Source organism: Eublepharis macularius, chromosome 11, assembly GCF_028583425.1.
Source record: "Eublepharis macularius isolate TG4126 chromosome 11, MPM_Emac_v1.0, whole genome shotgun sequence".
In the NCBI taxonomy this organism is placed as follows: Eukaryota; Metazoa; Chordata; class Lepidosauria; order Squamata; family Eublepharidae; genus Eublepharis; species Eublepharis macularius.
Window position 1 is genome coordinate 1,398,300 of NC_072800.1, and position 24,262 is coordinate 1,422,561.

The following is a 24,262-nucleotide window of genomic DNA, read 5'->3' on the forward strand; positions in this document are numbered from 1 at the left end:
GATGCATCTTCTTAGGTTACCTGGGTGGCAGGGCGGTTGACAGTTCAGTCCATGCATCCAAGAAGACCGCCAGCAGGGGAGGCACTGCTGGTCAGGTGGTGGCAGACTGGACTATTTTATGTTGTTAGGTTGTGAGGGTTGCATTTTTCAAGTTCGTGCTACCCTCGACAGTCTTCCACACGGGAAGATGGCCCCATTTTCCAGTGGCATGGGATGCAGAGAAGTTTTTGAGTGCTTCTGAGACACCGGACTTCAGCAGGTGTGGACTGTCTAGCATTAGGATGTCGCGGAGTTGTCAGCAGTGGGTCCATCTTGGAAGTGTCATTGGTGAGAAAAGGTTGAGGCATAACTGACTTTACTAGCAGAGTGGAAGAGGTGGTAGACATCTGTAGAAAGGTGGAAGGACTCATGGTTACATGAGATCTCAAGACCCACAGAAGAGACATTGGTGTTAAGTGGAGTTGACAGAAGTTTTGCTGTTGAATTGGTGGCGGCATTAGAATTAAGACTGGTGGAACCTTTGCAGTTGCTAGAATGTTGAGGGATTTGGCCCCAAGGTCAATGTTATGGGTATATAAATCTCATTTGGTATTGATGGTAGTTGAACTGGTGAAGGTTGTTATACAAGGCAAACTGGATGAATATTATTGTGAATCAGAATATTCCAAACCAGTTTCTTTGGAACAACACCTTGAGAATTTGGAGAAGTTTGCCATCAAAGCAATACAGGAACTTATCTCTGCCATCTTTCCAGCATTACAAGGGCAAAAATATATTGACTTGAAAGTTGCAGACAGTCTCTGAGACGTAAAGGAACAAATCCAGCTCTTACCTGGGTAGTCCTGAAAAGAGTTTCTGTGTTATTTGGGGCCACAATGGCTTTGCTCTTCTTGTCTCCAGTACTGAAGTGCTCGTGCTGGAGGGAAGGTCTGCAGGGTGACATGACAGCTCTTCTTGGTGATCGAAGAGAAGTATGCATAGGAAATAACATCATAATTTCTATTTCTACACTTGAAAACCTAGGACAAGAGTCTGGAGTTTTGAGAATGGGTGAGTGGGTGCCACCACAGAACAACTGCCCTCGGGTCCTGGGATCAGTCATATAATAGACAGGCACTCTCTGCAAACACGAAAGCCTCTTGCGTGGAGGAGAAAAGCCATGCGGGAGGCAGCCAGGACAGGCTTCGTTTTGGCTTCATTAAAGAAGCAGATGAGCACTAGGAAACCCCTCAGTGGGTGTGGTGGTGCCCACCGGCGCCCCCTGAGATGCCATCGTATCCTTACAGGAAGCTGTGTGTGACGAAGTGCCCCTGGTCTCATTCCATAACTCATCCGACGTGTAGCAAAGTTGGGACTGAAGGTCCTTGTCTCACTGTGGACCAAGATTGGGCCCGATGCTGCAAAGCAATATAAGTAGAAACAGTCGCAATCAGGCTTCTTTCTACGAGGGGACTTGGCCAGCTGCAAGTGCTTCCTCTTCCTGCCCTGAGGCTTCACCAGCTCTGACTCCTTGGACCTTCTGTGGCACTTGCCCAATTTCAGTGCACCTTGAAATGATGGCCCTGTGAAGCAGTGGAAGTAGATTCAAACATTGACAAAGGAGGCTGCCCAAACAGAGCATGGGCAGCGCTCAGTGTTGTCTTCCCAAGATTAGATTCAGCCAGAAAGCACCTTTCATTCGGCCTTGTTTTGTATATTTTGTTTGGTGAGGTCAGGAGTCGATCTCACGGGTCTTCCTCGAGCGAGGCAAGCAGTGATCCTGGCCAGCAGAGAGCAGGAGTTTCCCCTGTAATTGCAGCGCCTGTTGAAATCAAGCTGCTTTTCTCTAAGTGCTCCCTTTATCCTCCCCGTACCAATGTTTGGAGAGAGAGGAGAAGGATCAGCTAGACTAAGAAAACATGGTCAGAGCAGCGCTGAAGCGGGGGGGAAGGCCTCTCCTATTGCAGCATGTGCAGAGGACCAAGCTCAACCTTGGGGCGGGGATTTGAGTAGAGGTGCGCACCCAAAAAAATCCAGGAAATCTAGATCCAGTTTCTGGGATACCAAAACATCCAGGATCCCTGCAATCTGGGAAAGATTCTCTGATCTAGTTTGGCAAAATTAGAGAATCCTAGATTTATCCGGCCGTTATTTCCTACGGGAAAAACTATCCGGGGGGGGGGGGCGCATTTTTCAAACAAACTTCACCAAATTTGCAGGGAACCTACTCCTGACCTGTTCACTAAAGACTTCCCAAGTTTCAAGAAATTGGATGCCGAGGTCCAATTTTATGGGCTCCTAAGGAAGGTGCCCCTGAAGGAGTTGCCCCCAACCACTCTTCACTGTTTCCTGTGGGAGAAATACTTCCAAGGAGACTCTCAGGCAGAAGCACACCCGGGCAAGGCTGCCACTGGCCAGAGGCGCACTCACAAATGCAAGCCTAAACCAGAGAGAGCCCAACAGAACCGAACTGAAGCAAGAGAATGGAACCCCCCCAGAACCAAGCTGAAGCCAAGGAAACAACATTGAACTAGAGAATCATGTCAAAAAAGAGAATTCCACCCCAACCAAACTGAAGAAAGGGACGCTGTGGCAACTTAGCCCAACTGAACTAGTATCACTCACAGAAGCCAGGCAGACAAGGAGATCGGACACTCACACACAGCATGGATTGGTCACTCACACACACTCCCTGCCCCCTGGGACTCACTCCCTCTTCCACCTTCCCACCTCTTGGAAAAAAATGCCAGAAAAGGCAGCGAAATAGCCAGCATTTCCTGGATTAACCTGAATTTATCCGGGTGGTCTTGATCTGGATTCCTGGATTGGATCTGGATTTCTCTTATTTGATCTGGAAAAGCCAGATTTCGCTGCATTGGTGGAAAGCCGGCTTTGTTGCTTGGTTCCCAGACCCAGATGGCATACCTCTGGAGTTGCGTTCTCAGCTAGACTACTGGCATTTTCTGGAGTTGCTTCTGTGCTGGCACAGCGTCCACATGTGTGTCTGGACAGAGCCCGTAACAAGGAACACGAGGGTGCGGACAGCGCAGCTCTAAACAGATTTCATCCTTCTAATACGGTCAGTGGGCTTAGAAGGGTGTATTTCTGTTTGAGATCCCAGGTGGGAGCCTTTCAAAATCTGTGGGAAGGGAAATAAGCCACGTCCTCATTCTGCACATGCAAGCGAATTAAAATGCAGACATGCCAGCATCACCACAGTGCTGACTTATACCCCATTTAGGGGTCTCGTGAGTGTATTTCCTTTGCTGTTTCTGTGACGGTTTCCCAGGAAATCAAATACTCCTTGGTATGTAGTAGACATGGCCTAAGGTCGTTCACTTTGGACTAAGCAGGAGAGGTGGGGTATAAATGTTTAAAATAAATCAAATCACGGAGAGGGCACAGTCTGCCACTTGAATGGCAGTTCATTTTCTTTGGCCACATACATGTGCATGCACAAACACAAAAAGAGCATAATTGAATGCAAAGGACTTGACTGGCATTATGCCAGAATTGCCCACTTTCTCTGAAGATGACAAGAATTGTCGAAGGCTTTCACGGCCGGAGAACGATGGTTGTTGGGGGTTTTCCGGGCTGTATTGCCGTGGTCTTGGCATTTGTGTAGTCTTTTGGTGCTACACCTCTGAAGATGCCAGCCACAGCTGCTGGCGAAACGTCAGGAACTACAATGCCAAGACCACGGCAATACAGCCCGGAAAACCCCCAACACCCATGACAAGAATTGTAGCAAAGGACTACACCATGCTGTCCTCTAGCAGCAGCTCTCCAAGGGAAGCTCTCAAGGAAGGCGTGGTGGAGAATGACCCCCCTGTTGTTCTCTCCCATTTTTCATAAATGGACAGGAGCCTTTCTCTCTCTCTCTCTCTCTGGCTTACAGTGTGCTTGGCATAAATGGTTGATTATAATCCTGGCAATGTCCCTGTACGGAAGTCCCCTCATGCTGTAGAAGAGAGGAGACGAGGCTGGAAGTAGCACGGCCTGGTCTGATGGCAGATCCCGAGGCCTCTGCCTGCCTGGCCTTTCCTTGAAATTCCGGGCCAGATCCCAAAATCGGTCAGGACAGCCATTTTCTCCTCTCACCTACCCACGTTATGCCTGAGCGTAATGCATCAATCTAGGCGCCCTTAAAATGGTGCACCTTCCCATACTGTGTATGTATATACGTATGCAAAGTAAGAAAGATACCAACTGTAGCCAGAGCAGTGTGTGAGAGAAGGCTTTCTGGCAACAAGCAAATCTTCCCTTTGGCTTCTAGGTGCACAGGACACACCTGCCCTCTTGTCCCCCAGCAAGCGCAGCTCTCAGAGGTACATCATAGAGGGGCTGACTGAGAAATCCTCTCACATAGCGGATCCTTGGGAGCGAGTGTTCAAGATCCTGTCTGTTGTGGGAGTCAGATGTGAGTGGCAGGTGGACACGTCAAGAAGGTTTGATACAATTATTTCTTACCAAAGCTATCTGATGTAATCGCTTTAAGAATTGAGTCTTTGTTCTCCTTGCAAGGAAAGAACATACAGACAAAAGAGTAATATCTGTGGTTTAAATTCTTTTTACATCTTGGATATAATGGACCCAATCCAGATGGCTGCAAACGTGGTTGCTCATCTCCCTTGGCATCGAGCGATCCGGCCGGCCAGCTCAGTCAGGCCTACAGAATTAAAAATTCCAAAAATTTTGAAGCTTTGGAAAAAATAGAAAGGGGTGGGGCTTGTAGAATATATAGAAAATGCATCATTTATTCCTTTGAATATAAAATTGTACTGCTTGGTAAATGTATGTAATTTAGAAGTAGAAATATCTTTTTGCAAACCAAACTGCAAGCATACCCAGCACTCGAGAGGGCTGCAAACTGCTGGACTCTTAGGTGTCCCAGCACCACGTAGCGTGACTTTGTCACCTGAGAGGTAGGGGGGAAACGCGGAAGCGAGCAAGCAGGCAAGTGCAGAATTTGAACAGAAACAGTCCCGTACAACCAACCTGCATGCTTGTAAAACAGAATTTTTAATCGTGTACTATCAAACACATCATACATTACTTGTTGCCAAAATAATTCACATTTAAACAGTAAGCATACTGTATCATTGAAAATGCTTGTCTACATTTTACATAGAAATTATCTAATGCTATAGATTGTCTCATCAAAAGTCTTCACACTACACATTTTGAGTAAAATCTTACCTGAAACAGTATTTCACTCATCTCAAGGAGAAAATATTTCATAGGAATATTTTTTCAGAGCTTCTTCAGATTTCCTATCTTCTTGGAAAACGAAACAGGTGTTTGCAGACAAAAGTTTTTCCTCCCAAGGCCTTTACATCTCTTGCCAGGCATGGATAATTGTGATTGTGACGCTGGTAGACTCCTCTGGGTGTGCCCTGCGCCCGAAAGGGTGGCTGGGGGGGCGGGTGCATGACTGAGCAACTGTATTTAGTGATATGCACCCCTCTTTCATGGAAGGGAAGAAGGCTCGGGGGTGCTGCCTTTATTGCGGAAAGCATTTACGTGACTTCTGTTTTGTGATCGGCTGTGGCTCTTCCTCCCGGGGGTGGGGGTGGTGCAGATTTGAAGAAGAACTTGTACTTATATTATATTAGAAGCTCTAACAACAGTATGCTCTTGTGTCTTCAGAAGCTTTGGTGACATACTGCTCAAAATGAAAGATGTTTGTAGATACATTGGCAACTATGATAATGAAGCCCACACAAAATACAAGACCCAAGTGATCTATTCCACTATGCTGGTCTTCTTCAAAAACGCATTCCAGTACGTCAGCAGCATCCAACCATCTCTCTTTCAAGGTCAGTAAAAATAGTCACAATGAAGCACTTTCTGGAACACGAGTCTCTCCTGGAGTTGGTTGGCTTAAACATGCCACTAACTATTAAAAAAACCTCAAACTTCTGCATGTTTGATTTCCATTTAAACTGGGTTAGTGTGAAGCAGCATGAGCTGCTGTCCCATGGATCTGGAGTCTTGGAGCTGTGTGAGTAGGCACCAGTGGCCTCTGAGAACGAACATGTGGAATCCTGCATGGGGTTTTGTTTTATGGCTGCATCATATTTAAGCTAATCTCCCATACTCTCGGTTTATACAATATTTTTAAGAGTGTGCAAAGTGCGTCTAATAAATAGCGCGTCCACTAAATAGTTCAAAATACATACAATCCATAATAAATACAATAACATGAGCAACAATCCAATGACAAAAGTCAATTAATTGCATAATAGCCTGCGATAAATCAGTACAATCCGTGTCAAAAGTTTCAAAAGTCATTTCTGACTGGCTCTTCCTGTGGCTCCCACTGGCTGTGATGAAAAGTATTCCACCGAACACTGTTTATAATGGCAAGTTCTCATTTCCTGTGCTTCCAGATGGAAATAAAGCCGTGGGACGCCCCCAGGAAACAAACTGCCCAACAAACTGACAGCTCCATTTGTTTCCCCTGTTGGGCTTTTTCAAGGACAATTATCTATAAATAAAATAACAGATTGACCTTGTAACATTATTGTCTCTAATACCGAAGTACAATAAACATTGTTCACAGTTTTACTCACATCATAGGGCTGTTCAGTCATACACCGGATGTACCTCCTACTCCCAGTGTTGGATGCCGTTTCCGTAGCATGAAAGGCACGCGCTGTTGTTAAATGCCCAAGCCATGTAACTTAAAAGGACCACTCACTATTAACTAAATAAAGCAGGACAGGTACCAATCCTGATAGAGTCCAATAGGTGCCTTGGACCCAAGTTCAAAAATCCACCAAGATTCCCATCGGAGCAGCTGCTGTGATGAGATCCTTCCCTATCACGAACCACCTCTAACACTGTAAATCTCAGTTCTCGCTTATTACGAGATACGCGACTCCTCGTGTATTGCATGTTGAAAAATCCCCAAGTTTGATCACTCTCTCTGGGGCTCCTGCAGAATAATGCTGCTACCTGTGATCGCCAAGGCGCACATACACTGCAGTGCCCGCCGCTAAAATGTCCTAGAGGGAGACCCCCTGGTCTCTCCCTCGAGTTCATGTCAGCATGGACTAATACATCTCTTAAACTGCTGGTTCTTTTATAACCTACTTGTATGTGCCTTGGCGATCACAGGTTACAGCATGTAATCCTTGTTCATTCTTTCTAAAAGGAAAAAATAGGAGCTTTTTCAGTGCTTCTGAAATTTTTTCCCCAATTTTTCCATGAAAAAATGACTTCCATGAAAAATTTTCCATTGGAAAATTGAAAAGAAGTCATTTTTTCATGGTATACATTTTGAGTGAATAAAACTTTATCTTAAAAAAGTATTTCTCTAATTTTAAAAAAATGCTTCATAGAAGTTTTTTCTGCTCCCCCAAATTTCTCAAATTTTCCATTAGAGAATTTTTAAAGTCCTTGGGAGGTGGTAACTCTTCCCCCCCTTTTATTGGACTTTTACATCTCTAAAGGTCATACAGCTATGCATATTTTCACTGTATCCCTGCAGGGATTTTCTAAGATTTGAAACGTTAGAAGCAGATGCCAGTAGTTTCTCACAATTGTAAATGTGCTTATTTTATTTTAATCCTAGGTCCAAATGCAGCAAACCAAATTCCACTGGTTCTCTTGGAGAATGTGTCCAATGTTTATGGTGATACAGACACTGATCGCAGTAAACACGTACACAAAAAGCGGAAACTTGCTGAGGGAAGAGAGAAAACCATGGTAATGCTTTTAAAGAGCATAAATGTAGCAGTTTTATGTTCAATTTAGAATACTAATGAGTTCATAATTGTGCCTGCAGTGTTGACCAAAATGGTGGAAAGAATAAGAATGGACAGAATACAGAGTTTTAAAAAGACTGTCCAGAACTTTGTTGATTGCAGCTTCCCTGAGTTTAACCCATTGCACCAACAGGGACCCTTGGATTTGAAGTTGGCGTTGGGGACAGTGAATAACCCCATCCCGTCTGTCAGGATCCCAGGGAGGAAGACTAGCTTGAGACTGCAGCTGTGGTGAATCGCCCAGGCTGCCTGCCACCAATAACCGAGGCTCGCCCCTAAGTCAGAGTGGCCTGCACGCCCTTGCCGTCTTCCTGGTTCTGCCCTCGGATCAGTTGTTCTGCAGGACCAGGTGTCCTTGCTGTCTCTAGAGCAGTGTTCTCCATCAGTGCTGTAGAATTCTGTGTGTTTGAAATCACAGCCTGGGTGCCAAGTTGTCCAACTACCCCAGAAGACCAGGTAGGTCCATGGAACTTGGACTTACTCTAGATGACCCAATCCCTGACTATATTATTAACCGACAGCCCCTCTGTTTTGCCTGTGTTACGCTCAAGTGCATTGGCCACATTCCAGCCCACCACGGCTGCGATTCAGAATGTGCATATGCTGTCATGCGATTGAGCTGGGGGGTGTCCACCTGTTAATAACGCGCCCAGTCCCTGGACAGCCTCACCAAGGCACCCCAAGTGATCCAGGATCGGCCCCATGTATCTTGGTTTGTGTGCTTAAAATGTATTTTTGTCTGTTCAAATGATCTGTTTGTTTACATTTAATTTTGGTATTTTTGTAAGCAACTTTGAGTCCCCATTGGAGAGAGAACATGAAATGAAACAAATGAATGAATTCATGAACATGTTAAAAAGCGGGGAGAGGACTGAGTCTTTTGGAACTCCGCAGCACAAGGGCTTGACCTGTTCTCCCCGGCATCACTTTCTGGCTCTGATCACTCAGATAGGAACAGAACCACTGAGACACTCAGCCCCTTGTGACACTCGACTCCACGTTGCCTGTGACTCTTCCGGGGCTTGTGGGACAAGCATTCTTGTCTTTGCTGATGATCTATTCCATAGTGAAAGTAAATAGGAGCTGGGACCCCTGCCTCTGTGGGGCTGGGGCAGGCCTTGCGCAGTCTGTGAACCCATACATTCCAGCAGTGGCTATCAGGGCCCCCGGCATGATGGGGAGGAGGACTCTTGACGGTCCATCACCCTATTCTTGTCTGCTGGACCACTTGGAATATTTTTGGCCTTCCACTTAGGTGCTGCTTTTCTTCCCCTCGTCTAGCCTTGCTGGTCATTTTCTTGAACCTTCAGGCTGGGGCTTCTGGGCTGGGTTTTGATCTGCTCCAGCTCTTCTGTCAGCCCCAGGTGGGCAGCATCACGCCTTCCAGAACTGCAGTCTTCCCAACCAGCGTCACTCCCACCATATTAGGATTAAACTTCAGCGTGTTGTTTCTCTAGGCAATTGACCACAGCTTCCACACACTGTCTTAACATGGAGATAGCTGCTTCTGGAGGTTTATGCAGTGTAAGGTATACCATACTGATAGTTTGTGGGTTTACACAGATGCTGAATAGTATTGGTGAGCTCTGCGGAACTCCACCTGAGAGTTCCCTTGCTGCAGATTCTGTATCATCAATAACCACTTTCTGATTTGATCAGATAAAGACACAATTTTATAGCTGCACCTTTAAGAACAATGCCGTATTGTAGATGTCACGTCTCAAAAGAATGGTGTGGTCTGCAGTACCGAAAGCGCCCGCTAATCCAGCAGGACTCATGACGAAGCGCCCTTCCTGCCTTCTTCATCTGGTGTCTGGAGCAGGGGCTGCAGCTTGATCTTGTTGTGCGAAGGGGTCAGCTGCTTGCAGCTCCGTTGCCCTCTGGGAGTGACCTGCTGGTCCCAGTCCTTAGCTGGAGGCTGCCACTGGCTCGTCTCGCCCATCTGGCTCTGCTCTCTGATGATCTCTGTCGTTGGCTCAAGGCCCCACACTGGGTGACGGCTGAATGGGTGGCAGCCTGGATGAAGAAGCCCTTTTGTGTGTGCAGACCAGAACAACAGTCCGTGCCCAGGGCCCAGTTTCCACGCCACATCTCCCTCAACAAGTGGTGGTGGTGGGGGGCCTTTCTTGGACCCTTGTGAGGTTGCCTGTATCGTTAACCTCTCCATCCGGTCCTTTTTGATCTGTCCTGTCAGGGCAAGGAACTGCCTTTTTTCCCCTGGAGTTCCAGAATACTTTGGTTCAGGACGCAGTTTTTTGTGTGTTTGTTTTGAAGAAGAAATGGCAGGTGTTGTGAATGAATTTTCTCTTTGGCTGTATTAAGTATCATGAATTCTGTTCCATGGCAGGCATTATAGTACAAATGTTCATTACATTTAATTTCACAGTAGTTTATCCACTAGTTGAGAACTTTGAAGTACTTCGTTTAGCAGTAGGTAATTATCTGAATGGAATTTTCGTATTATAATATCCCATTGACCTGTAAAGCCCTATACAGATTGGGACCAGTGTCCCGTAAGGACCCGCTTCTCCCCTGTGCTCAAACACTCTGGTCATCTTCAGATGTTTGAAAACACTGGAGCCCTGCATTGAGTGGAAAAGGGGCATGGAAATCTTTTAACTTAAATAACTAAATAAATATATGTCCAGTGAATGACAGAATAAATAATACCATATAATTCCCAAATAAGAGCCTCATGGTGCAGAGTGGTCAGCTGCAGTACTGCAGCCCAAGCTCTTCTCACGACCTGAGTTCGATCCTGGCGGAAGCCGGGTTCAGGTAACTGGCTCAAGGTTGACTCAGCCTTCCATCCTTCCAAGGTCGGTAAAATGAGTACCCAGTTTCCTGGGGGTAAAATGTAGAGGACTGGGGAAGGCAAGGGCAAACCATCCAGTAACAAAAGTCTGCCAAGAAAACGTCGTGATGCGACGTCCCCCCATGCGTCAGTAATGACTCGGTGCTTGCACCCTACCTTCCCAAATAAAGCTGGTGTATTAACATTAGATCTCCGAAAGGATTGGAATATCAATACTGGAAAATATCATACTTGATGCTTAGTTTTACAGCAGCCCTGCAAATAAGTTCACAGAAATTAGAATCCTGCAAGAACTTTTCCCAGCTGGCTTGCATATTGCAGTCAATTGAGACCTAAACGACAACAGCTCACTGAAAGCTTATTTGGGAGAATGACTTTTAAAGAACATACACTGTAACCCTGGCTGCTTTTCCTGAAAGAAATTTTTTTCATGTAATACTGAAATTCTGTTGACTTTTGAGCAGAGTTCTGATGATGAGGACCCTTCTGGGAAGGGGAGAAGCCGGCTGATCACCATCCATGCTGCAGACCTTCTGAACTCCGTCGAAGTCCTGGAGAGCTTTAGACTGGCTCGGGAGAGCTGGGAGCTTCTTCACTCATTGGACTCCCTGGATAAAGGTGAGTTTCCAAAAACCAGCACACAACCCACAGAACACCTGTCCCCTTAGGGCCAACCAAATGACTCACAACACTGTTCAAGCTGTTTCATTCTCCAGAGCTCAAGTCCTGCTGCAGTCGTCTTCTGCATTGTGCCCAGAGGTTAAGTGCAAAGCTGATCCTAGCGCTTAATGGGTACTTCTGCAGAAAACACAAATGACATCAAATGGCCCTCGTGCCTTTCTGCCCAGTGAGAATTAAAATCTCTCTTCAGAAACAAGCTATGAAAACACTTGGTGATCATGACCATCATGGCTTGAACTGTGGAGACAAATTTAAGATGTTACATGAGGTATAAAATGAATTAAGTCCTTGTTACGTAATTTTATGCTGCATTCTTGTGGACAAAGTCTCTTGCTGGTCACAGTCATATTATCTCGGGAGATGAATTTGACAAGTTTTAAGGTGCTGCGTGATGGAGTCCGATTAACACCTCATGTTTGCCTCTCCCAGGCACAGTCTCTTGATGTCATGCTGTTCTCCTTAACAGGCATCATAAAATGAGAAAGGCCAGGTCATGCTGGTCCAGGCGAAAAATCCAAAAACTCAGATGACTGTCAGGTCTTGCCAGATAAACCCCCCAAGCACTTCACTGCAAACTCTCAGGTGTAAGAGTTGAAGTTACCTTATTAAAGAGAGATATCAGTATCAAGGTACTCAGACTGGGTCATTGGCAGAAGTGACGCAAGGTGGATGAGCAGTGATGATTGTAGGGGGACGTTCCCGCCCCTGGGAATGGGAGACCGTTAGGGCTTTGGCGTGAAGGGTCCAGGCTTGTGGGGAGAAGGGAACAGGGAGGGATGAGTTCATAACAGCTCTCAGGGAGGATTGGCTCCAGCCGGCACTCCAAGGCCACGTTCTCAAGCCAGCTGGGAAAATGAAAGCAAAACACCTGCAGATAAGCAGTTAACAGCCAAGTAGCAATTAAGATCTCTACACATTCTCAGAGGAACAGAGTATTATGCACAGACACAATCATGGCAGATATACAGGAGTGTATCTGACAATGACAATCCATAGAATACCTTTTATGAAGGCCAGCCAAGCATTTGTTGTGCTTTTTCTGAAAATGATAAGAAAAGAAAAAATTGTTGGTAGAATTTTCCATTTGTGTGGAATGATTTCCTTGTTCTTCTAAGCCCAGGACTTGGACAAATGGTGTTTGAGTCTTCTCTGGAATGAAAACAGTTACTTGAACTGTGTTGACATCACTGTGTTTACTGTCTTTCAAGCCAGGCTGGTGTGACTGAATGTACACTGTAGACTTGTGTTTGTGAGAATATAATCGTGTTCCTCTTTGGGAGCCTGCAAACCCCTCCCTCCTCTGCAGCCTCTTTCCCTACTCGTAGGACAGAGCTGCTGGCTCAGGTGTTAGCTTGAAGCAGTATGTCCCAGGAGCACGAGCTGTGCCTCCCCAAGTCCAGTCACCTCGAAACACTAATGAGGGCAGTTGACCTTGACTGGTGGAGAATGAAATGCTACTGCAAGTTCCGAAGGTGTAGAGGAACTCACAGAGATGCTAAACAGCAGGAGAGAGGCAGGTTTCTTTTCAAAAGGGAGTGACAAATCTAGATGAGTGATTCCAAGTACCAAGCATATGAGTTAGTTACCACATTCAGATTGAAGGGAAGGAGAAGGATGGATGAAGAAAGAAAGATGGCAACCAATCTTTGGATCTGGGGAGACCAAGTGGCTGGACAGCGAGTAAATCTGACAGCGTGGGCACTTTCAGCTGTGAAAAGACATGGATTTGAAGCAAGCAAAACACCTTTGGGGGTAGGATTCTCTCCCCAGTTATATAGCATGATTGGAAACAAACAAGGGGCAGAGGTTGGAGCTGGCATGCATGAGAAGAAGGGTGTTTGTGGGGCACGGGAGATGATTGAGCCTAGACAAGGGTTGGCATTGGCTAGTCCCAATATATGGGCACGCTAATGATGGTTAGGCATTTCCCATCATATTGATAGACAAGCAGTTAAACAAGCAGCTGTGTTCGTAACAGCCAGAATAGAGGTTAGTGGGTCCCAGTTACCATTTTTGTTGGTATGAAAAAGAAGGGTGGAAGCAGGAGAGGCTGGCAGAGATCCGTGCTCGGGACTCTTTCATTGGACAGGCCCTTCTGAAGGCTGATTTTCCTCCATGGTGAGGTAAAGCAGGAGTTTTTGTCTTGCCAGGTATTTCCTAAAGCACTTCACTGCATCACTCAGGTGTATGAGTTAAAGTTGTTTTTATTAAAGAAAAATACCAGTATCAAAATGCTAGGACAGGAGTATTGGCTGGAATGGCCCAATGCAGCAAAGCAAGGTTAATTATGGGTCAGAGTCCCCGATTCCCCCCCCCCCCACACACACACACATAAGTGGGAAAGAAAGTCTGTTAGGATTTCGGGGCGCTGAGCCAGGGAAGAGGGGAGGAGGGAAAGGATGAGCTCTGCTCAGTCTCTTAGGAGGTTGGTGCAGTCTCTGCTGTAACTTCAAGGCCAAGTTCCCAGGCCTGCCAGGAAGTCGTGACCAAAACACCTGCAAGATAAGCAGCTAGCAACCATTCAGCAAAACAGGTTTTACGCTGCATGTTCTCAGAGGCATATTAATTACTCTAGCAAGAAACTCATAACACATGACAGATATGCTGGAACATTTAACCCATGGCAGATATTGTGGAGACTTATCTGACAGCTAGAAATAAATGCATTGGGTTTATTAATTTAACAAATATCATGCCTGCCTTTTCATTTGGTACACTCAAAACTGACAACATTTTCTCTGATACTTCTTCTCTAACCCTCTGACACATTTTTCAGAATTCACAAGAATTTGTGTGTCTTGGAAGACTGATACTTGGCTTTGGCTGCGGATCTTCCTCACAGATATGATTATCTATCAGGTAAAAAGTGACAGAGAAAACCCCAGACGTTTTCACTCGAGCAGTCCCATTCTGTTCTGGAGGGTTCTGCTGCGATACTCAGTTGCTAGATGGACAAATAGCTGAGCGTCCCCCTGGCCCCACCCTCTGTTTGGGCCCCCCCATCCGAGTGCTAGTGCAGGCAGCACCAATCAGAAGCAGGGCTTGGCGTGAGAGACTTGATGATCACAGGACTGACTGTTTCCTGGTTTTGGAAAATGGTCTGTCGGATAGGCGAAACTGTGGTTGTTAGAGTGTGAATGCTCATTAACGGTTTGGCTGTTCTTTTCTTTTTGAAAGGGTCAGTATAAAAAAGCCATAGCCAGTTTGCATCACTTAGCAGCTCTGCAGGGATCTCACTCTCAGCAGCAGATCCCAGGGCAAGGATCGCTAGAGAACCAACGAGCCCTGATCCAGCTAGCAGCCTGCCATTTTGCCCTCGGAGAATATCGGGTAGGTAGCTGTGCTCCTTTCTGTCGCTCTGCTTTCATTCCAGGCCCGCGGCTGCAAATGGTGGTGCCATCGTGGCTTAGGGGTAAAGGCACAGGCTTTGCAGGCAGAAGGGCCCACGTTCAGCCCTTGGCATCTCCCAACTAACGGGCTTTGGGCAGTAATAAGCCCTCGTTACTGTAAAGTAATTTAATTACAACTGGTTTCTAAAATACTATAGTAGGTTTAACTGCTAGTTACATCTGAGTAAAAATAACTGGAACCACTTTTGTATTTGCTTTGTAGTCGTTAAGTAGTTTTAACAACTTTTTTCTAATTAGCCCCTCCCTGGCCCAGCTGTATGAGAGCCATTGTTGCTAAACAAGACGCACAGTAGTTCACTGGAGTTGCAGATTCTCTGCTCTTGGAATCCTTAGTAGTCAAAGGAGGCATGTAAAGCCGGGGGGCGGGGGGGCAGGGGGGCTGCCTGCAGGCCTTCCTGCTTCCGGGGTCCAGCTTTTGGTTCCCTTCCTGGGCCCAGCAGAACGGCAAGAACATTCTGTGCAGCCGGCTGGCCCCCTTCAGCCCTCTTCTGGCCAGTGCACTGATAAGCAGCTTCATGTCGGTTTTCTCAAAATTACTACTGAAAATTACTTCAGCTTCTACTTCTCTTGCGTGTACACTTCAGCAGAAAAAAAGCAAACGAGGACGAGTGGCCTTTCTTCAAAGCTTGCCAGACTTGCAATGCTGAATTCCCTTTGCCGTGTTTGGGGGGGGGGGTGTGTGTGTTCAGATTTGCCTCGCTGTATGTTGACCAGATGGGCCAAAAAATGGCGCTTTGCGCCTTTATGCTTTCCTTGGGGGGGGGGGGGCGCTTTGGAGCCCCTGGGAGCCCTGACGGTGCATTCTGGTGCGCTCCTTTGGATCTTGTGGTTCTTGATGCCATTGCCCTCTGAAGGCAGGGCTACGACTGGAGCTTCGTCTCCATCTCAGGTTGCAAGTCAGTCTGCCAGAAGGCAGCCTGATGCCTCCGTCCAGAGAGGGGCCTGGAGGTTGGCTCAGGAGGTTCTCTGTTTTGAGTCAAGGAAACGGCACTTAGGAAGGGGGGAGAAGCCCCTTCTCCCTTTGCGCCCCAGTACTGACCCACATTGGGGCCCTGTGGTCTTCTGAAGCGAGTTGCCAGGGGGGAGCCCACAGCTGGACTCCTGCTGCAGGTCCCTGTTGGGGCCACATGTTGAACTCACCGTGTCGTTTCTCCCTGAGAGGGGTTGAAAAGGTTTGCCAGAGCAGCAGCAGACGTTGCGAGTGCTTTTGCTTGGGAGCCACATTTGGCTCTTTGGCTCGCCAGTCGCGGCTGCTCTGAGCACTGCTCCCTCGTGTGGCCCCTGTGAGTGGGGACAGTGAATGGCAGGTGGTCCCGACCTTGCAGCAGCTGCCACCAGAGGAACAGTGAAGCTGCCCGCCTCCCGGAGGGGCCAGAGTGGCTCTTCTGGTTGGAAGCCACTGCAAACGAGGCTCTCGGCGAGCGTGGCTCAGTCAGCTGCCGTGCTGGTGCTCTTGCAGCTGCCTGTGTGTGAAGGAAGGGAAGCAGGATGGTGCTTGGCCTGCAGAGGCCCAGTTGCCTGGCCTCGATGCACATGGTGCTCAGAGCCAGAGGCACGCTCTGCTGGGTGAGCCAGGCGGATCTCCGCTCACTCCACGTGCCCTGGAGAGGCAAGCCGCTCCTCAGCTGGGCCCACCCCAGGCTCTCGATCGCTGCTCTGACTGCTAGCTTACCAGGACTCACTCGGGCTGTCCTCTTCCTTGCTTCCCTTGCAGTTTGCCTGTGAAAAGGTCCTCGATCTGATGTGCTACATGGTCCTTCCCATACAAGAGGGGACTAAACTCCAGGAAGAACAACCAAAATTGAAATCAAAATTCAGGAAAGGTAAAGTGTTGATACGAATTAATCAGGGGAAACTCTTTAAATCTGTGCTGAAAACATCGGTTGCAAATGTCTAACTGAAAATGCCACTTTAAAAAAGTAATCTTCACTGCCAGCTTTAAGAAGTCTTGCCTGACATGTTGTGTAGTAGTGGCTAATCCTTTTGGCTATGCGCTGGTGGTCAAAGATTCTTCACACTAAGGGTTATGAATTCTGCAAATGAGAAATGGTTAAAATTGAGCTCTCTAACCTTTGCTCTTATATTATACACAATTGCAGAGAGACTCAAAAGGGGGTTAGGAGATGACGACTCTGTAATCAGAGGGAATGTGGCACTAAAGGGCCATTCCTGAGGGAGCCACGGCAAGGGAGGGCTGTTCCCCGTCTCACCTTCTCCGCAGGCTTCCTTGAGGCATCAGCCAGCCTCTGTGGGTAACAAAAAGCTGGACTGGGTGAACCTGATCCATTAGGACCTTGATGTGGGTGCCTTTCCATGTTTGTTGCCTCTCTCTGATGGATTTGAACAGGCTGGTGTGCAGCTTAGACAGACCAGTTTCCCCGGTAGCAGATTAGAAAGTGGTAGTAGGCCTGGGCTGTGGCATCTGACGTGCTGAAGTGGAAGCAAGTTTCTTCTCTTTCTAACGCTGCTGGCCTTAGTCCGTATTTACTTTCTCAGTTTCTTCGGTTCCACTTGCTTTGCTGGAGAGGAGACTTGCTCATTTCTTCTTCCTTAGGTAAGCACTGCTGGAAGGGAAAGCAGTAGGAATAGCAGAGCATCGAGAGCAGGTTCTCTGCTTGTGCTACATCTCCCCTCTGGCTTCTAGGAAACCCTCACTTGCTTCTAAGTTGTGCAAATGTTTTTGCCCTTTTGGTTAAACTGCCGGGTCACTTAGCTCTTTGGCAGCTGCTACAGGAAAACTGGGAGGGCAGGCGGAGCAGGCCTTTTCTCTGTGGAGTCCTAGGCAGAGACTGGTTGAATGCCTGGTGCTCCCCGAGATGCATGGGGGGGTGGGGAGCTGCAGCGCAGCTTGCATGGAAGCCATAGCTGGGCCTCTGGCCTTTGTTTCTCATCAAAATCATAAATTAAAAAACACAGCCTCCATTCTTTTATAGTTTCGGAGCTGAAGCTCTGGCCGTGTACCAGTACAGCCGTTATGCCTTACTGCCTGCGGTTACTACTAGCTTGTTTTAAGGTACGTTTTCATTTTGTTTGTAATTGCCATTCCATTGTAATTGCCATTAAATTTCCACTTTTGATAGTGGTGATTTTAGGGGGAATTTCTCCGAGTGCTGTTCGTTTGGGCCTCAGTGGGAGAAATGCTGTAATGGCACGGATCGGCCCTGGTGCAGACAGAGATCACGGAGGTTTCATGTAGACCTTGGTGTGGTGGATACAACACTAACCATTGGGTGTGAACAGCCAAAGCAGGAGCGGAAGAGGGTTGTTCTGAGATTGGGAAACAAAGGAGCGGCTTCCCTGTAAAAACGGCATCTGCAGAATTCCTGCTTTTGGGAGGCTTTTTTGAATGGCCCGGATTATTATTTTTTGTTGACTCGGCCTTGCTGTTTGGAAATCCCCTGCTTTGAATGTGTATTTAGAGACCTGGCTTTTAAAAAGTAATAATGTGTCGAATAGGAAGGGGGGGGGCTGCTTGGAACCTAGTTGCTGCGTTGTGCTAAGCGAGATCCTGTGTGGGGTGTTGCCCCCCCTGCCTTTCTTCCCAGCAGCTGAGAGCTTTCACAGACAACCGGGACGACATGGCGCTGGGTCACGTGATCGTGCTCCTCCAGCATGAGTGGCCAAGAGGGGAGAACTTGTTCCTGAAAGCGATCAACAAAATCTGTCAACAGGGGAACTTCCAGTATGAAAACTTTTTCAACTATGTAACAAGTATCCTTTTCCAAAAGGGTGGCGGGGGGAACTTTTTCTAGGAAGTCTGTTATTTTCGAAATTTCTAGAGGAAAGTGTGATCTTGTAGGGTGGAGATATTATGGAGTAGAATTGGGCAGCGTTGAGCAAAGGCCAAAGGGAAGAGAAGCGCGAGAGGCGGCTTCTGAAGGGTGTCTGTGGCTTTCTGATGCTCATGGGCGCAACAGAGCATCTTATGGGGCCAGTGCGCCGTGCAAATGCTTTGATGCTTTGAGGGGGTCAGCGAATTCTCTGAACAGCAGGCTGTGTGCGCTCAGAGGGAGCGACACAGCAAGGCTCCCTTGCCATGGAGGTGGGCATTCAGTTTAATGGGGCACCAGTAGCAAAGAATCGGTCACAGGGCAGGTCCTGTTAATGCTTCCCTTTTTGTTATACGAAGGCTGCAGTGTTCTGCGTGCCTCTCCAGGGCCGTGCGCCTTTGGGCATGTGTCTCTTTCCTTTTGGGACCTGAACAGTTTATCCAGATATTGACATGTTGGAAGAGTTTGCCTACTTAAGAACCCAAGAAGGAGGAAAAATTCACCTGGAATTGTTGCCAAATCAGGGAATGCTGATAAAGTATGAAGAACATGGTTCTCCCTCCCCCCCTCTAATTTTAAATCTGTTCCTTGATAACTGATGTAATTTTATGTGGTGTGATTAACCTGAAAGGTTCCAGCAATATACTGGGAAATTTCTATTAGCTGGTAGGTTTGGGTTTCATTTTTGGTTTGGTTTAACTTGCCCTACTTTAGGTCAGGCAGGCAGTGAATTGATACAGACCCATGGTGAAATAGGAATTTTTACGTTACTTGAGCATCAAAATAAGAAGACAGTGAGCAGTATTCCCAAATCCATCCATCCCACTCTTCTTGGCCCAAGTGTAAAGGTTGGTAAGACGTGAAGTATTTGGTGCAAGAGGTCTGCAGAAAAGCAAGCTGCATCTAACAGGCCCACTAAGCTAGTTATTCTCCCATGGAAAATGTTTGCTCTGCGTAGATAGGTAGAAGGGCCTAACCACAGTCGCCTAATAGGTCTGGGGCCGGTTAACTTAGGAATTGCAGATGAACCCTCCTGTCGTAGGTGGGAGATGTGTGGCACTTTAAAAACTATCAACATTTTCTTTCAGCATAAGCTTTTGTGGCCCAGAGTTCCTTTTGTCAGGTGCAAACTGAAGTCTGTGAAATGTATGCTGGAATCAAATGTCAGTCTTTAGGATGCCACAAGGCGCCTGCTTGGTTTTGCTGCAGTCGACTAACACTGTAGCCCCTCTGGATGCCTTTGGTCATGGTGAGATGCATGGTCAGTCTTCAGGGGATGCGTTTTATGCTGCCACCTGCCCCCCCCCCCGGTGTTGTTTGGATGCCTTTTGTGGGTCAGAGCAGCTCTTTTGCAGGCTGCAGCAGGCAGAAGTAATACAGGCTTAGCAGTTGGGTATTTCTGCTGGCTCACATGCAGATGTCAATTTTAGCCTCTCACCTATTCATGTGGAAGGAAAATAAGTCATTTCACTTCGTTCTGTTCTACCAAGATTTGGAATCTGCCCATTTACTCTGGGGAGGATTGTGTGATGTTGTGTGGTAAGACCAGCAACACATTTCTTGGCAGCTCATGTAACGGCTGGATGCCCTCTCTTCTGCTGTTCTTTCAGGTGCTTCCCGCTCCTGGTTTATTCAGCCACATCTATGGCTTTTCCTCATACTTAAAACTTGGTTCTTTATGCTTGAATGTACATTGGTTGATAATTGTGGGCACCAGACATGTGCCCAAATGAGTATTTTTTAACTAGTATGTATGTCCCCGCCTCACAAGTAGGCTCCAAGCAGCTTGGATAGAAGAATATGAGCGTATTAGAGGGGGATATTCAGGAAGTCATGAAAGCAGGCAGCTCTGCGGGTGGCAGCTGAAAACGAGTGGTGATCAAGGAGCGGCAGTGCGACGTGGTGGTCAGTGCCCGGCTAGCGTTTGGGAGATCAGGATTCGGATCCCCCCTCTGCTGTGAACTTGAGTGGTTGCCCTTGGCCCAGCCGTACACCGGCTGGCTTCCTTCGCAAGGTTGCCGTGAGGGCAAAATGGAGGGAGGGCCGGAGGGCGAAGTGAGCCGGCCTGGGTCTTCCCCGCGCCAGTCGGAGAGTCCGTGCTGCTGATGCTTTGCACAGTGGCAGTATTAGAGCCAACGAGGTTACTCCAAGGTGTGATTATTGTCAACTGAAACCTTTCCTCAAGGCTGCTCTGCAGGGTGGGTGACAATTGGTGGGCATAGCCTGGGGTAAGGCCAATGGCAAAATGGGGAGGGGGCACGGCTCAGTGGCAGAGCAGCTGCTTGGCATGCAGAAGTCCCAGGTTCAGTCCCCAACATCTCCAGGGAAAGGCTCAGGTAGCAGCTGATGAGGAAGACCCCTAAGCTGTGACCCTGGAGAGCCGCTGCCAGGCGGGTCAGAGAGGGCTGGCCTTGACGGACCGGGGGTCTGGGCCAGGCGGAGGCGCCTCCTGTGTTCAGAATCTCCCGACACCTCCATCTTTGTGAGACTGCGGCAAGAAGCCTGCATTGTGAGGCAAAGGCGAAAGACGGACAGGGAAAGGACCTGCGTCTCCCCAGGTGTGTCTTGAAGTAATTTATTTACTTCGTTTATACCCCGCCCCCTTTTCTCCCCCACTGGGGACCCAGAGGGGCTTCCGGTATTCTCCCCCCCCCTCCACCTTGTCCCCAAAACAACCCTGAGAAGTAGCTTAGGCTGAGAGTAAGTGTGAGTGGTCTAAGGTCACTTCCCCGTGGCAGGATGGGGACCGGAGCCTGGCTCTCCCAGAGCCTAGTCTGACTAACCACTACTCCATGCTGCCTCCGGGCTAAAGGCAGCCAGTGGAAGCTCTCAGGGTGCTGACTGTGTGTGCTGGTGGCATATGGCGTGCCCAGTCTGAGGTGCTGCCCACTAAGGGTAGCTTCGCACCTGACGTGGGTCCATGTAAGCGGGAGGCCCCAGTGCAGCCGCTGAAGCGGGATGCAGAATCCAGTCAAGCGTAATATAGAAGTGCGTCTGCGTGGGGCTGAGGGGTGACACAACACACCGTCCGTCCCAAAGAGTGAGAAAACCCCAGAGAGTTGGAGGAACAGATCCTAAGTGCTGGGAAATCTGTAGCTGGCAACACATCCGGTGGACTAAGATCCGTGGGAAGTGACACAGCAAGAGCAAAGAGTGGCCAGCAAGGGGGGGGGGGGGTCCGCACCAGCCTGTGTGGCACGAGGCCGTTTCCTGTCACCACCAGCCTTCCCGCCGCAGCTTTGGAGGGCACGCTCTCGCCAAGGAGCCTGCTTTCGAAGGAGCCCATTGCCCACTTTTGTCTGGCTTTCTTTAACAGGGAAACTGTTAAAGAATTTCGCACGCCCTTTAATATTTGCACCTGGAAGGGGGCTCCTGAGGACCATTTGCGGCTTGAGATTGTCGGCTGGTGACCTGCCGTATTTCGTAATGGTGATATAGTTAACTGTAGTGAAGTGGAATGCAGACGCACCCCACTGGTTTAACCCAGTTCAATCTTTTATGAATAAATATCAGGACAACAGTTGAGTGACTTGACTTGGTGACGGGGGCATTCAGACCACTATTTTCTCTGGTGGTTTTAAATATTTTTTCACATGGATTAGCATCTTCTTTCTGTGTTTTAGTTGAAGTGCAGGAAGCACCGCCTGCTGGGCCTTGGCTGCGTTCTGTCTCTGTGAGATGTCTGAACAGTCTCAGAAACGGAAGCTCTACATTGTTTTGAGCATCCTAGAGAACTGGGTTACTTTGCAGCGTTATTTTTTTCTCTGATGAGAATAAATGCAGGATAAAGAATTAGGGATAAACGGTCTGGCGGGTGCAGCAGTGGCCCCCCGACTGAGCTCAGCCGTTGTGATTAAGACTGGTTGGTTGCCCCTTGGTCATTTTCAGCAAGAGGTAACTGCTGCTTGGTTCCCATACATGTTGAGCTAAATTGCATACAACACAGGGAAGGGGCAAGAAGCCAGGGGTGCTTCTCTGGTAACCTGCTAGTCCATATTCCCTGCGAACTCACTACCACCACTACTTCAGTGTGGGCTTGGGAACCCTTGGGGGGGGGAAGTATTATTAAAATGGGCTGGTAGAGAAAGTGTTCAGCAGTGCTTCCGTGCCCATTTCCCACATCCACATCCACACGCACACACGCACACCCTCAAGACGCGCCTATCGAATGAGTGTGCCACAGGATCCCATGGCGAGGCTCAGTTTGGCCCCAGTCCTTAATGGCAGCTTAATTTGAGGATGCCAGTATTCTAGTCTTGGGACAGAGGTGAGTAGCGCAGTGTACACTTAGGGCAGCTATTTATTTTCCTTGTTTATTGCCCAGTTTTCTAATTAAGACTCAAAGGCAGATTACAAAATACAGACAATGATCCAGTTATCCAACATAAGGCATCCGATGAACAACGCGATATAAATGGAAAAGAATACAAAAAACCCTGCCCCCTCCCAGCTGTGAAATGCTGCCGTGCAGCAAGTGGGTTACGAAGGCAGAAGGCAGTGCAGGGAAAGGAAGGTTGTGCATACAATAAACTTTGCAGCGGACTGCAGCCCTCTCCCTTACAAAAGCGTGCCTCCCGGACTGTTCCTTTCTGCTACAGTTCTAATCCCTTTGCAAAAATGACAAACATTTCTGTTCTGCATTTTCTGTGAGATGGCCAGTGAGAGCTCGCCCTTCTGCCCTCAGGGGCCCCAACCGCGAATGCAGGTGTGCAGGCAGCTGCCATTAGCAGGGTGGCCCCTCAGAAGGCTTTGCTCAGATGAGCAAAGCTCACGGGACAGAGAATGGTTGGGGAGGGTGGTCCTGAGGTTTTGTGGCTCCAGCTTTTCAGGCGATGACCAATACCCTGAACTGAACACAGTAACTGATCAATAGCCAATGGAGTGATTGTGGAATGGGTGTGATGTGCTTGTGTCACCTAGCTCACAATAGCAACTGAGCTGCAGCTTTCTGAACCAACCACAGTCTTTAGGGTGACTTCAAAGGCAGCCCCAGGTAGAGTGCATTGTGATAGGTCTGCATGGTCAATGGGGCCGACCACATGACCATCTCCCGTGACAAATGGAGATGGGAGATGGTATTTTTTTAAGCTGCCTTGTTTCTCTAGCAATACTGCCGGAGTGCAGCCCTGAGGCTCTTAACCGAGTCAGTGAGTATCAGTTGCACCTGATCAGGCAGAGGAAGAAAGGCTGAGGTCTTGGAAGACATTCTGCTCCTTGCTGATACCGACAACCATAATCCAGAAATTGTTTCAGTAAAAAAAAATTGGGACTGTTCTTCTTTTCCTAAATGTACAGTGTGACACAGTTAGGAGTTTTGACCTGCACGTATGCCTTCAGTACTCCATTCTGGGGGCGTCTCCAGTTTTCCCCTTTCCCACCAAGGCCTGCTGATGCCTGCAGTGTAAGGTTTGGACTCTTGAAGAGGAGCCTCGGTGCCTTTATCCGTCTCTGGAACACTGACCTCTTTTTTGTGTGTGGACAAGTGAAGTTGGTGTGGGTGTTTGAATGCTGCTGTTTGCTGTTTTTTAAAGGACTTCTAGCCCTCCGCTGGGGTTCCTGCAGCAGGAATTCATACCTGTACCACAGCCCAGCATACAGACTGCTGACAGGTACCAAGCAGGGGGCCACCCCTGCTCACAGTGTGCTGTCTTTCTGTCCACATGTTTTACTGCCCATGACGATCAGCCCTTTGTTAACGCCGTAGTTTTCTCCATGCTTTTGTTTTTCATTTATGCCTGCATCCCTTGACAAGCCATGTTTGTTTGTTTTCCTCATAAGTTGCTGGCACATGAATGTTCTTCTGTTTTTAAGTGGATCTCTGTACGATAAGATAAT

At 48.0% G+C, this 24,262-nt stretch overlaps 1 protein-coding gene across 4 annotated transcripts in view; it reads left to right on the forward strand.

Annotated features, from left to right (window-relative positions):
* Positions 1-24,262, forward strand: part of INTS10 (integrator complex subunit 10) — a 44,070-nt gene that overhangs the window by 17,946 nt on the left and 1,862 nt on the right. For 3 of the 4 annotated variants that reach the window (XM_054991145.1, XM_054991148.1, XM_054991147.1), the window contains 11 exons: positions 4,256-4,427; positions 5,629-5,798; positions 7,559-7,692; positions 11,031-11,184; positions 14,024-14,106; positions 14,425-14,577; positions 16,372-16,480; positions 17,591-17,670; positions 18,206-18,368; positions 18,872-18,965; positions 23,959-24,036. In XM_054991145.1, coding sequence (XP_054847120.1) covers positions 4,256-4,427; positions 5,629-5,798; positions 7,559-7,692; positions 11,031-11,184; positions 14,024-14,106; positions 14,425-14,577; positions 16,372-16,480; positions 17,591-17,670; positions 18,206-18,368; positions 18,872-18,965; positions 23,959-24,036 — 1,390 coding nt within the window. The remainder of the gene's footprint in view (positions 1-4,255; positions 4,428-5,628; positions 5,799-7,558; positions 7,693-11,030; positions 11,185-14,023; positions 14,107-14,424; positions 14,578-16,371; positions 16,481-17,590; positions 17,671-18,205; positions 18,369-18,871; positions 18,966-23,958; positions 24,037-24,262) is intronic. The other variant, XM_054991146.1, reaches the window with a different exon arrangement.